The sequence below is a fragment of the Balaenoptera borealis genome, assembly GCF_965194805.1.
Source record: "Balaenoptera borealis genome assembly, chromosome: 6".
NCBI classification, from domain to species: Eukaryota; Metazoa; Chordata; class Mammalia; order Artiodactyla; family Balaenopteridae; genus Balaenoptera; species Balaenoptera borealis.
Window position 1 is genome coordinate 55,903,850 of NC_138863.1, and position 14,033 is coordinate 55,917,882.

General features: G+C 38.4%; 1 protein-coding gene and 1 long non-coding RNA gene across 2 annotated transcripts in view; one reads left to right on the forward strand and one right to left on the reverse strand.

Moving 5' to 3' along the window:
• The window catches only part of LOC309630436, an 88,157-nt gene that overhangs the window by 31,163 nt on the left and 42,961 nt on the right, over positions 1-14,033 (reverse strand). Inside the window, exon 2 of the long non-coding RNA XR_014245666.1 lies at positions 6,199-6,233. This is a non-coding gene — a long non-coding RNA (uncharacterized lncRNA). The remainder of the gene's footprint in view (positions 1-6,198; positions 6,234-14,033) is intronic.
• On the forward strand, positions 724-3,528 carry LOC309630414 (intraflagellar transport protein 70A). The gene has a single exon (XM_082395637.1). The coding sequence runs from the start codon at positions 890-892 to the stop codon at positions 2,885-2,887; it is 1,998 nt and encodes a 665-aa protein (XP_082251763.1). The 5' UTR covers positions 724-889; the 3' UTR covers positions 2,888-3,528.

Sequence of the window (14,033 nt, forward strand, 5' to 3'; positions counted from 1 at the left end):
TTAGATACTAGACAGTCCAATGCAGATCATGGACGACCAATGGAGATGCAGGGAGATCAAGGAAGACTGGTTTCTTATTTGTAGTGAAAGTTGGAGGGCCAGGCCAATAGATATGGCCAAGATTAAACGCCAACATCTGTTCAGTAATTGGGTGAGGGGGGAACACCTGGATCTAAAATTAAACGTCTCCCAATACCAGATAATATTCACAAACCATTTCCCATCATTAATTTGTGGAAACGACAAAAATAAGAACTATTATTACCCTCTGCATTTATGTCTTAGAAAGTGTGCCCTCAAGGCAGCTTAAAAAGAGAAGCTACTCTTAATTCCAGGAGAATGCCAAAGAAACATTCCACCTTTTCCTTCCCATTAAAATACAAAAACAAACCGCGAAACGACGCCATTGGTATGTATTACAAAGTGTATAAGGCTAAAAACGCAAGGGATTTCAGACCGCCAATATTTTTTCCCCGCGCCAGAGACAGGTGACACAGCAGGCAGCCAGCAACTCTCAATCAACCTCAACACTAAAGAAAAGCGAGTGAAACCTCATCTCCCCGCAACCGAGGGTCCGTCCCGCAGAGACTACGCCTCCCAGCATGCAGCGCGGCCACGTCCCGACGCCGGCGCCATCGGGCCGGTGCATGCCGGGAAGTAGAGTTTCCGTTTCTGAAATGCCACGAGGCCTTTCATCTCTCTTCATGGACTCACGACCTTCGCAACCCAGAGCCTTCGAGAGCCAATACAGTAGTTTAATTATTCACCTCAGTGATTCCTTTATAGTCCTTACGGAGTTTTTCCGTTGCAAAGCAATATCCGGACAAGCAGCCTTCCGTTTCCGGTTGGCATGTTGCCGTGGTAACTGGGATGCACAGCCGCGGAGGTTATGGCGGGGCTGAGCAGTGCGCCCATCCCCGACGGGGAGTTCACCGCGGTCGTGTACCGGCTCATCCGGGATGCCCGCTACGCCGAGGCCGTGCAGCTGCTGGGCGGAGAGCTCCAGCGGAGCCCGAGGAGCCGCGCCGGCCTGTCGCTGCTGGGCTACTGCTACTACCGCCTGCAGGAGTTCGCGCTGGCCGCCGAGTGCTATGAGCAGCTGGGCCAGCTGCACCCGGAGCTGGAGCAGTACCGCCTGTACCAGGCCCAGGCCCTGTACAAGGCCTGCCTTTACCCAGAGGCCACCCGCGTCGCCTTCCTCCTCCTGGACAACCCCGCCTACCACAACCGGGTCCTCCGTCTCCAAGCCGCGATCAAGTACAGCGAGGGCGATCTGCCCGGGGCCAGGAGCCTGGTGGAGCAGCTACTGAGTGGGGAAGGAGGAGAAGACAGCGGGGGCGAGAACGAGCTCGATGGCCAGGTCAACCTGGGCTGTTTGCTCTACAAGGAGGGACATTATGAAGCCGCATGTTCCAAGTTCTCTGCTGCTTTGCAGGCTTCGGGCTACCGGCCTGACCTTTCCTACAACCTGGCTTTGGCCTATTACAGCAGCCGGCAGTATGCATCCGCGCTGAAGCATATCGCTGACATTATTGAGCACGGCATCCGCCAGCACCCAGAGCTGGGTGTGGGCATGACCACTGAGGGCATTGATGTTCGAAGTGTTGGTAACACGTTAGTCCTTCACCAGACCGCTCTGGTGGAAGCCTTCAACCTCAAGGCCGCCATAGAATACCAACTGAGAAACTATGAGGTGGCCCAGGAAACCCTCACAGATATGCCTCCGAGGGCAGAGGAAGAGTTAGACCCTGTGACCCTGCACAACCAGGCGCTAATGAACATGGATGCCAGGCCTACAGAAGGGTTTGAGAAGCTACAGTTTTTGCTCCAACAGAATCCCTTTCCCCCAGAGACCTTTGGCAACCTGTTGCTGCTCTACTGTAAATATGAGTATTTTGACCTGGCAGCAGATGTCCTGGCAGAGAATGCCCATTTGACTTACAGGTTCCTCACACCCTATCTCTATGACTTCTTGGATGCCATGATCACTTGCCAGACAGCTCCTGAAGAGGCTTTCATTAAGCTTGATGGGCTAGCAGGGATGCTGACTGAACAGCTCCGGAAACTCACCAAACAAGTGCAGGAAGCAAGACACAACAGAGATGATGAAGCTGTCAAAAAGGCAGTGAATGAATATGATGACACCCTTGAGAAGTATATTCCCGTGCTGATGGCCCAGGCCAAAATCTACTGGAACCTTGACAATTATCCAATGGTGGAAAAGATCTTCCGCCAATCTGTGGAATTCTGTAATGACCATGATGTGTGGAAGCTGAATGTGGCTCATGTTCTGTTCATGCAGGAAAACAAATACACAGAAGCCATAGGTTTTTATGAGCCCATAGTCAAGAAGCATTATGACAACATCCTGAATGTCAGTGCTATTGTGCTGGCTAACCTGTGTGTTTCATATATTATGACAAGTCAAAACGAAGAAGCCGAGGAGTTGATGAGGAAGATTGAAAAGGAGGAAGAGCAGCTCTCCTATGAGGACCCAGAGAAGAAAATGTACCATCTCTGCATTGTGAATTTGGTGATAGGGACGCTTTATTGTGCCAAAGGAAATTATGACTTTGGTATTTCTCGGGTTATCAAAAGCTTGGAACCTTATAATAAAAAACTGGGAACTGATACCTGGTATTACGCCAAAAGATGCTTCCTGTCATTATTAGAAAACATGTCAAAACACATGATTGTGCTTCGTGACAGTGTTATTCAAGAATGTGTCCAGTTTCTAGAACACTGTGAACTTTATGGCAGGAACATACCTGCTGTTATTGAACAACCCCTGGAAGAAGAAAGAATGCATATTGGAAAGAATACAGTCACTTATGAATCCAGACAATTAAAAGCTTTGATTTATGAGATTATAGGTTGGAATATGTAGTAATGTCTAATAATGACTTTTATCAAAATGGCTCTGTTAACTATACATATTTGCAACTCTTTTATCTGTTTGTCCTTTGGCATCTTCACATTTGTTATACGTTGAAATTTGTACACTTTGAAATTATAATTAAAATAATTTAGATGTATCTTTTGAGAAACCTCACAAAAGAATTATAATAAAAAGAACTTGAACCCTAGAAGGATTTATGAAAAATTCAAAAATGAATGGGGAAGTGTGTCTAATAGTATTTGTAATGCCTATGTTCTCTCTCCTTTGTATCTTTTGTGTTTTGCTATATCCTGAAAAAATCCTGCATGAGAAGATTATATCATCCAGGGACCAGGCACTATCAAGTCCAGAACTCAGTTAATGTATAGAACATCTGGACATTAATAATAAGGTTTCACATTATACTTCAACAATTTACCCTTCAGTAACACTAATTGGTAATGCATATATTTTGCATAGATTTTAGTATGTCTTGGCAGAATTTTCCAACACAATTGTAATGCTTTATCTAACAAAAATTCCTTATGTTCTAAATTTTTTTTTTAATCTGTAAGATTCAGTAGGAAATATTGTGCCATAGTAAAACTATGGTGCTATGGTGTGGGGACAATAAAGAATTGACAAATTTCCATGGTTTTCTTTTGTCCATTTGTTAATAATTTAAATATATGATCTTACTCTTTTCATAATTGATCTTTAACAGTGATTAATAACAAGTACCCTTAAAACTCGGTTCTTAATTCTTGTTTCTATTTAAGACACATTAATACTGGACTTTGTTTTTATGTTGTAGCCTTTTGGAAAAGGAAAAATATTCTACGCTATTCCAATGACCCTATCAAACTCTCCTACTCATACCATAGAATGGTATCAATGGATTCTGAAAACTTATCTGTTAGATTCATAATGCCAGTTTCATAGTCAAAACTCAATAGTGTTTGGGGGTTCTCACTGTGAACCCCACTCATTCTGCATAGACATTTAATTTTCTATAAGCTACAAGAGCTTTACTGTTTGTTTCCCCAACCCCTTACACCTTTGCTCTTCATAAAAGTAACTGTCATGCTCACTTGATCTGGTTTAGAAAAAGTCAAAAGCATTAGGTTGAATCATATGAAATTGCTGATTTTGAAAGTTTTCAGCCTATAAAAATAGCAATTCCCATGGATCAACCTAATAGCTCTTGATGAACAGTAGGAATTCCTGCTATGATAATTTTCTTTTTCTTTCACAGAGGAAACAGCTACATAGGTACCCAGATAAAGCGTGCTGAGAATAGTTCTTCTGCAGCATGACATCTTTGGGTACTCAAATTCTATCGTAATCTGTGTGAGAATTTGGCTCATAGTGACTTCTACTGCATGGGCTGGAATTTATGTCATCTTTTAGTCTGTTATCCGAGCTGGTATCATTTATCTAGTTGATGGTGATGGTCTCATATTTGGAAGGAAATTCTGAAGGGATTATTAAATGAATTAATATGCTGTACATTGGAGGAAATTTTCCATTTGCTTAAGAAGTATAGAAAACATACAGTGTCCTCACTCAAGTAAAGGACTCCTTTCCAAACCTAGTGGTTCCTTCTATTACAAATTAACTTCTGGAGCATGTAAAGAAAAAAATATTTTACAGTTTTGGTTTTCCTGTTGGCATGTTAACTGGGATGCACACTCAACACACCTGCTGTTACTGAACTACCCCTGGAAGAAGAAAGAATGCATATTGGAAAGAATACAGTCACATTTGAATCCAGACAGTTAAAAGCTTTGATTCATGAGATTATAGGTTTGAATATGTAGTAATGTAGCAATGTCTGATAATGGCTTTTATCTAAATAGCTTCGTTACTCCCATTTCACACATTTTAAAAATCTATATTTATCCTTGACAACTTTACAGTTGTTACATTTGAACTTTGTACACTTAAAATTATAATAACATATATTATTTGATGAACTTTTCCATTTTTTTAAAGAAGAGTAGGGAGCATGCAGTATGAGCTAAATCACTTTTGCATTCTCTCTGCCAGTAACAGTCACCAGGTCTTGCCCTCAAGCAACAATTGCTAGAGTGACATCTTGTATAAGCAAGTAACCGTAAATAGCAGTTTCTATTCTACTTTAGGCTGTAGAAAAGGGTGTGGCATGAGCCAAAGAACTGCTAAAGTGGGTATGTTTGCATTCCTCTGGCGACCAGTATGTAATGGTCCATGGCTGGACCATTTCTCAATCAGCAAATAAATATAGGTTCATTGTGCCATCTCAGGATAGACCATACTGTCCAATAAGACCAATTCTCACTTTAATTTTTGCCTCCACTCCATTTTTTAGTCCTTCAACTTTCTGGGTCTCAGCAAAGTTGAGTATGGACCCTGGCCTAAGCTCTTTTAGAAGTAGAAGTACTAAACCAATGAGAATTGGTATTTTTCAGGTATGAAGTTTGGTCCATGACTTCATTTTTCTTCCATAATTTGGTTGCTTGGTTGGTCTTAAGTTTTATAATCAAAATTTCCCTTCATATTCCAGTTTTTATTTTCCAGAATTGATTGTGCCTCCTTGTGAATACTAACAAATATCAAGTGTGGACACTTTGTGATGTGTTCAGTATAGGTGAAAATGAGCACCGAACTGATAATGAAAAGACTAAGGTATGAGTTACAGACTTTCCAAAATCAAGTCTTAGGACTTAAGAAATTCATTTACCCCTTGAGATCCCAATCATTCGAACTACTAGACTCTCTTCACAGTTACTTCTGGCTATAACATCTGATTCTGTATAAGTCATATAGAAGAAAGTTGCCTTCTTTTACGACCTGAATATATAAACAAGTCACTCAGGAACACAATATATATTTGTATTATAAATGAATGTTTTCTGGTATTTTGACTTATGACAGTAAACGTTAACCCCTCAGGTAGATGTTTGTTGTTATTGTTGGATGCTATAACATTTTGACTACTACTAAGAAATTTGTATTTTTGTCTTTTTTTTCACTTGGAGATTTGCTTACAGCTCTAGCTATGAATGTACTGTAAGGCAGTCCTCGTTCTCTGCTATGGTTGTGCATAAATCAAGAATTTTGTAAATATTTAGAAATTAATTCTCTTAACTTCCCTCTTTTAGTTTATCTACTAATGTCTATTTGTTGGGGATGGGGAGATGTGATTTTAATTCTTCCCCAAGATGATATACCAAAAATGATACATAAATGATATATACTCCAGGAGTTTTATTAACAGGCTATTATAATATGCATTTTTAAAATCAATTATTCTTGAAATAATTAAGAGTCTCTCCTACCCCTGAAGGCCTCCAGCTGCCGGTCTGCCAGAAATCTGGAAAGAGAGGAACATTGAGGTGAAGATGAAACGGAGCTTTAGCTATGTGATTTACTTCACAACCCACCTTGGATCCCCTTCATGTCCAAATCTCAGTAGTTAATCAAAGGTCTGCTGCCATTAATAGAACAGCAGTAATGGATAACAGATGCCAGAGCTACTTCTGTAACTAACTCATTCAATCAAGTCATCAGTCCTCACACCCTTGTTTTATTTAATACAAGGAGGTCATGCAGACTTTCCAAAAGGACAAAGCCACAATGAGCAGGAAGACAATTTCTAGTTTATAAAGCTTTTTTTGGAGCTGTTTCATTCTTTCTTTTTTGCCTTCAAAAGGTCTGTTTAGAAAAAAAAAAAAAAAAAAAAGGTCTGTTTAGGAGGTAGTAGTGTTTACTGCTACAGAATGTATCACAAGATAAGAAATGAAAAATCTCTCTCCCTTACCACACCCCGCCTTTCCTTTTTCTTTTTATCTTTTATTTTCTCCCTTTTGTCAATTACAGGGACACTTTTCTGATAGCTGTCGGCTGAAACCACAAGCAGGTATAAAATATGCATACCAACGTTTTAGCGATAAGTGTCAGGTAAGCTAGCGCTATGATTATCAAGGCGACTTTAGAAACCATTTAACCATGCATCTTTGCACATTGAAATCACATTTATCAATAAAATGTGACTCTCAAATTAGTAAAGCCAGAAGAAAATTTTGAAAGGAATCACTAAAAACACTGGATCTGTATATTTTGTAGAACACAGTGAGCTGTATTTGTATCCTTGCAGTAATTCCTATACTTTCGTTTAAACTCTCTTTGACCTCAATAGAAAAACAGTGACCGAAAAAGATGTACAATATTTTTATTATTTAAAATGTTCCATGACATTGGGAATTAATTATACTCTGAACTCTAGTGTATACTTGCTTTTCTGCATCCATAATCATTTTATATTGAAAAACAGAGCCAGGCATTAGCCAGAAGGTAATTAATTCATTAACCATAGGTATAGTGTGGTCTTTTTTTTAAATTTTTTATATCATGTATAATATGGTCTTGTTTTAATATTATCTTGGTAGGAGGCTGTGTGTGGGCAGTTTGAGGAGATTATTTTATACCTGAATCCCCCTATTAATTGAGGTTCTTTTGGCTGTTTAATTAAATCACCTCCCTTGGATTTGGGCCAAGATTGATCCATCACATACTGAAATCTTGTCTACAACAAAATATGTACATAATAGAAAAGGAATTGCCTTCATAGGTAAAAAATATTAGAAAATAGAGTTCTATACATATTTCTATCATGAAAAATAAGCATTTGTTAAAGTAGGACCAGCCAATAACTTGATTGTGAATATTATTAGGTGAACATGTACACTGAGTCCAAGTCCTTGTCCAAAAGTGAAATTTGCACATATTTGTGAAATTAAGCACATCATTGTCAATGACTGGATACCTCAGTTCAAAAGAGCAAATGGCTAAAATTGCACTGTGCTAACAGGACCCAAGTAAGCTATGTGAGCAAGCATTTATTGCTATTATTATTTTGTTTCCAGTTATTTTATTACAAGAGGCAAATGCATAAGATAAAAGACACATGACTAAAGGTTTCACCAGCACTCATGGCAACTGCTCTAAAAAGTATGTCCACAGAGTGTCCACAGACTCTTGAAAAGCTTGTCAAGATTCACCAGGAAATTACTGGCTGGTTAGTATTTCTGTCTCTGCTGCATATGGTGAGAGGCTATTCTGGGAAGACTCAACCTCTTGGTCCCAGTTATTCCAAATTTGCCAAAGCCATCTCCTATAATTTATGCTGTTCATATACGGAAAGGAGAATATATACTTTGGAGACTAGAAGGTGTTTAGTTCATCTTTAAGTCAGGAAATACAGTGTATATATCTCAAGAGATGGTCACACCCTAACACTGTAAAGCAAAAGCTTCAGGAATCAAATCATAACAGAAACATTGTTTTTCACAGAACTAAAACAAAAAAATTTTAATTTATATGGAAACACAAAAGACCCCGAATAGCCAAAGCAATCCTGAGAAAGAAAAACAGAGCTGGAGGAATCAGACTCCCTGACTTCAGGCTATACTACAAAGCTACAGTAATCAAAACAGTATGGTACTGGCACAAAAACAGAAATATAGATCAATGGAACAGGATAAAAAACCCAGAATTAAACCCATACACCTATGGTCAATTAATCTATGAAAAAGGAGGCAAGACTATACAATGGAGAAAAGACAGTCTCTTCAATAAGTGGTGCTGGGAAAACTGGACAGCTACATATAAAAGAATGAAACTAGAACATTCTCTAACACCATACATAAAAATAAACTCAAAATGGATCACAGACCTAAATGTAAGCCTGGACACTTTAAAACTCTTAGAGTGAAACATAGGCAGAACACTCTTTTACATAAATCGCAGCAATATCTTTTTTGATCCACCTCTTACAGTAACGAAAATAAAAACAAAAATAAACAAATGGGACCTAATTAAACTTAAAAGCTTCTGCACAGCAAAGGAAACCATAAACAAAATGAAAAGACAACCTACAGAATGGGAGAAAATATTTGCAAACAAAGTGACCAGCAAGGGATTAATCTCTGAAAAGCTCATGCAGCTCTATGTCAAAAAAGAAACAACCCAATCGAAAAATGGGCAGAAAATCTAAATAGACATTTCTCCAAAAGAGACATACAGATGGCCAAAAAGCACATGAAAAGATGCTCAACCTCACTAATTATCAGAGCAATACAAATCAAAACTACCATGAGGTATCAACTCACACCAATCAGAATGGCCATCATCAAAAAGTCTACAAACAATAAATGCTGGAGAGGGTGTGGAGAAAAGGGAACCCTCCTACACTGTTGGTGGGAATGTAAATTTGTACAACCACTATGGAGAACAGTATGGAGGTTCCTTAAAAAACTAAAAATAGAACTACCATATGATACAGCACTCCCACTCCTGGGCATATATCTGGAGAAAACCATAATCTAAAAAGATACATAGACCCCAGTGTTCATTGCAGCATTATTTACAATAGCCAAGACATGGAAGCAACCTAAATGTCCATCAACAGAGGAATGGATAAAGACGATGTGGTACATATACAATGGAATATTACTCAGCCATAAAAAAGAATGAAATAATGCCATTTGCAGCAACATGGATGGACCTAGAGATTATCATACTAAGTGAAGTAAGTCAGACAGAGAAAGACAAATATCATATGATATCACTCATATGTGGAATCTAATTTAAAAATGATACCAATGAACTTATTCACAAAACAGAAACAGATCTACAGATATCGAAAACAAACTTATGGTTACCAAAGGGGAAACGTGGTGGTGGGGGGGTGGTTTATAAATCAGGAGCTTGGGATGAACATACACACACTACTATATATAAGATAGATAAGCAACAAGGACCTGCTGTATAGCACAGGGAACTCTACTCAATATTCTGTGACAATCTATATGGGAAAAGAATCTAAAAAAGAATGAATATATGTTTATGTATAACTGAATCACTTTGCTGTACACCTGACACTAATGCAACATTGTAAATCAACTATACTCCAATTTAAAAAAAAAAGAAACATATTGCTAAAAAGAATTCTGTTACAAGGAAATACCTGATACCCACATATGCCAAGGAATGCCATTATTTTGTGCGTTTACTAGAAAAAGTAGTTAGTAGAGCATTTTTGTTTCCAGGTCTTTTGTTTTTGTACCAATTCATTACGTATAAACTGTTTCAACAGAATGCCAAAGAACGGTCATGAGCTATAAATGATCTGACCAAGATGTTAAGAGTAGTTATTAGCCCCTTTCAGAAACTAGGGAGACTTTCTGACAATGTATATGAGATTTATAATGAAATGATTGGCAAAACTGTAAAATTATTCTGGAAATAATAGTGTGGAATATAAAATGGAAAATCATAAATGCATTCTTCTACAGTATTTATAAATATGACTTAAATAGATTCTTTAAGTTACAAGTTGGGTATTATGATAAACATTTGGAATGCATCTGCAACAATGAGCCCGGGGCTTGGACTAGCTCACCTCTTGAATCAGAAACCTGAGGCTCACAGACATTAATACGACTTGCCCCAGAGCAAATAGTGGCCAAGCCAGGATCAGAATCCAGGGCTTCTGGCTCAACTCCTGTGCTCTTTCCACTCAACCTCATTCACTCCTTAGATTTTTTTTTCCCAAATTATTCTGACCCTATAAAATGCTAAGCATTTCGTTTTCCAGAACCATAACTTTTACTACTTTCGTTGCTGCTGATTATTTAATATCACAACTATTCTTATAAATGGTTTTGATTGGCTTTGGATGCATCTAATTTGTTCTCCTAAAATGGACCACATTCATCAGGTCTCCCTATAAATATGAATTCCTCCAAACTTGACTCCAATCCCATGTGTGGATTTCTATATTAACATTTTAAAATTTACATTGCAAATACAATAAAATTTAATGGTTATGGTGGTTTATAATCCAATATTCATTCCCTACCCTTATTCTACCCCCACCTCCAGAAGTTTGGTCTAAATTTATGGTTCTCAAATGCGTAGCTATACATTAGAATCACCTGGAGAGCTTTTAAAACTCTCAATGCCCCAGGCTGCATCCCAGGATCTCTGAGAATGGGACCCATGTATCAGTATTTTTCTTAACTTTCAAAATGCAGCCAAGGTTGAGAACCACTGGTCTAAGGCCATTGTTGCAACCCCCCTTTTCGTGATTGATTTAGAAATAACCATGTGAACCAATCTTTTCCAAGGCATGGGAAGTCTCTTGAAGGGTTGCTGAGAAAGTATTCTTATCGCCTAAAAAAAAAAAAAGGATGTAAGAAGGACTCTTTCTCTGTGTATTGTTGATCTGAATCTGCTGCCGCCATCTTACGACCATGACAGAAACCAGTCTAAGGGTGAAAGTGACTTTGAAGATATCAAAGAAAAAGAAAGAACTTGAGTCTTTGATGACATCTTTGAGCCATTGTAATAGCTATCCTAGAGCCTGACCTACTTCTGGGTCTCCTTCAAAATGGAAAAAAAAATAAATTATCTTATTGTTTAAACTTATTTGAGCCAGATTTCTCTGTTACTTGTGTCTAAAAGCACCCAGACCACACTCATCATATTTAGGTCATACATTTTGAGTGTTGTCCAGGAGGCAATGAATTTTTATGCAAATCCCTGTTAGTCACCCACTCTTCCTTGAGATCCAGTGCCACTCCTTAGGTACCAGTGAACAGGCAAAGTTAGTTGACCTTTGTAAAGACATTGCCTGAAACCTTGACTTCATTAGTATTAACTGCTCATCCAGCCTTTTGAAATTGCAGTGGCTACTCGTGAAAGTGGGTGTGCCTTCGTATTCTCGGGTGAACGTTCACTTACGTACAAGTAAATGAGAATTGTTTTGCCCTACCCAAACGAACTGCCTTAAGTCTAAGGCTTGCTCACTGCTTTTTGGCAAAATCATAAGATAAACATGAATGTGTATAGTGACTCATCCAGAAAGCATATTCCTCAATTTCAGAATTTCCTCCACATTCATGTAAGACTGTTTCAGTAAAAGCGCAATAATAATAGAAGAATAAAGATGAAAATGGAAACAACAGCAGTATTTATTCATGAACGGTAAACCTAAGTGTTAAAGTGAGGCAACCTCATCTTTTCTCCGGTGAGAAATGCTAATAGATGTACTGCACTATTTCAGCTTTGGCCCTTTCCAGTCATAAACCTGGTTATAGGAATAACTTCATGAAAAATAAATACTTTAGTTCTTGATAATCCCCACCGGCTCTGCATTCCACCTATCAGGCCCAACTTATTCTGAGCTGTTGGCTTATACCAGTTCTGTACAAGAAAGACGAAAAGAATTCAAATTCAAACCGGATAGTCCCTATCACATCCAGGGATTGGGACAGTTGATTTACTCATACAATCTCTTTAAACATCTAGCAGGAGAGGTTCTAAGACAGAATTTATTGCCTCCGCCTGCCATCCTTGGGCCTACAAAAAGCAAAGCAAAATCCTTCTATGAAATCTGAAACTCCAGTCACTGATTTCCTGGCTGATGTCATTTCAAAGGCACGGTATATCCCTGTGATAGCTGCAGCGGAAATCTGCCTCTCTATAGGGTTTCCATCTGTTTGCCATCAGAAAGAACCTCTTTGGGGAGCCACAGTAAATGCAGAGCACCCACTCCTCCCCAGGGGTCCCAGAGTCTTGCATTAGTGTTTTTAAAATCAACTGTTGTTAGGATTGAAGATGCTTAAACTTTCCCAGAATAAGAAAGTATTGCTGTAACTTTAGTTATAATTTATGTTTGGCTTATCATGGACTGTCCTGTAAAAATTTTCCACATGATTCTGAAACTACTATGCAAATATTACCAAAATGAAAATCCGATCACTGACATTCTTTCCTTTGGGAGAAGAGTTTTCTACATAACTTTCTGTTCTGCACTTCTTATTATAAAACAGCTTGAATTTGGAGCAACTCCTTCTGAGCTTAAAAATATAAATATTTTGTGTCAAAAGGCTATTTACTTACTTCTCATTAAGGGTCAACAGAGATGATACAATAGGTTAAAGCAGAGAAAATAGATTATAATGACAAGCAAGAGATTTCAAAACTGATCTTTTTCAGATCAGCTTCAATACAGATAATCCACTGTAAATAATGAGAGTTCATACTGGTACCAAGGTATAACTAACTGGGAATTGGGTGTATTCATCCAGCAATAAATGCATAATGGTCCCCTTTATTCCTGAAAAAACAAAGCTTCAATTAATTCCACAGGAATGTTTAATAAAGGAAAAGATTTCATGAAGATCAACCTTTATCTCATCTCCATTCTCCCCTACAGGTATCAGAGCTTTCACAGTGCCTGAACAAAAACAGACTCTCCAGTATATTCCTCAAGGAATCATTTATTAAATGTGTTTTTATAAATTGGACTTTCTGTGTTTATGTGCCATCTCCTCAGAGAAGGCTAACTATAAGGATGAAATAGAAATAACATCACTTTTCAATATTCCTCAAGCCCCAATTCCTAGAAAAAGACAAGAATACAAAGGTCTTTTTATTCATTCTGTCAAATACCAGTTTGTTTCAATATGGTTTCCTGGAGTTCAATATCAAATGAGGCACAGTCCCCAGTGGGCCGCAGAGAGGGAAAGTTTTCCTCACCTCCCTGGGGAAAAGGAAATGTGAATACTGAACTAAAAGACTGTGAAAGAATGGAAAGGGGATGAAGGAAGACTTCAAGACAGAGGGTAAGGCACGAGGGAGAGACCAGGTGAAGAAAGGCAATAAACAACTTGCCTTTAATGGAAAGACTAAGTTACGGCTACTATATTTACATGACTTAAACATGGGATATATTTACCTCAGTATTTTCTAGAGCACGATAAATGCACAAGATAATTAAATGAGATGAATTTAGTTGGCACACAAAAGAACACTGTTTAATAAACATGCGCTCATTTTATTGCATGCATGTTCACACACACACACAAGACACATCAAACCTGAAATTTCATGCATTCTATTGCATAGGATGAGGCTAAAATAAAAAATTAATTGATTGAAAAGTATTAAATCCTACGACACTTAGTACTTGGCTATGGCAAGAAGCATGTGATTTGAATGACTACAATTTAGGAAACTTTGGTTTAGCAAATGGAGAACAGAATTTCGTGTGAGGGTGAGAGAACCCCACTCTTCTCTGAGCAGAAGTAGGATTTTTACCCATTTT

Coding starts and splice junctions, on each gene's coding strand:
- LOC309630414 (XM_082395637.1), top strand. CDS start 890: ATGGCGGGGCTGAGCAGTGCGCCCATCCCCGACGGGGAGTTCACCGCG.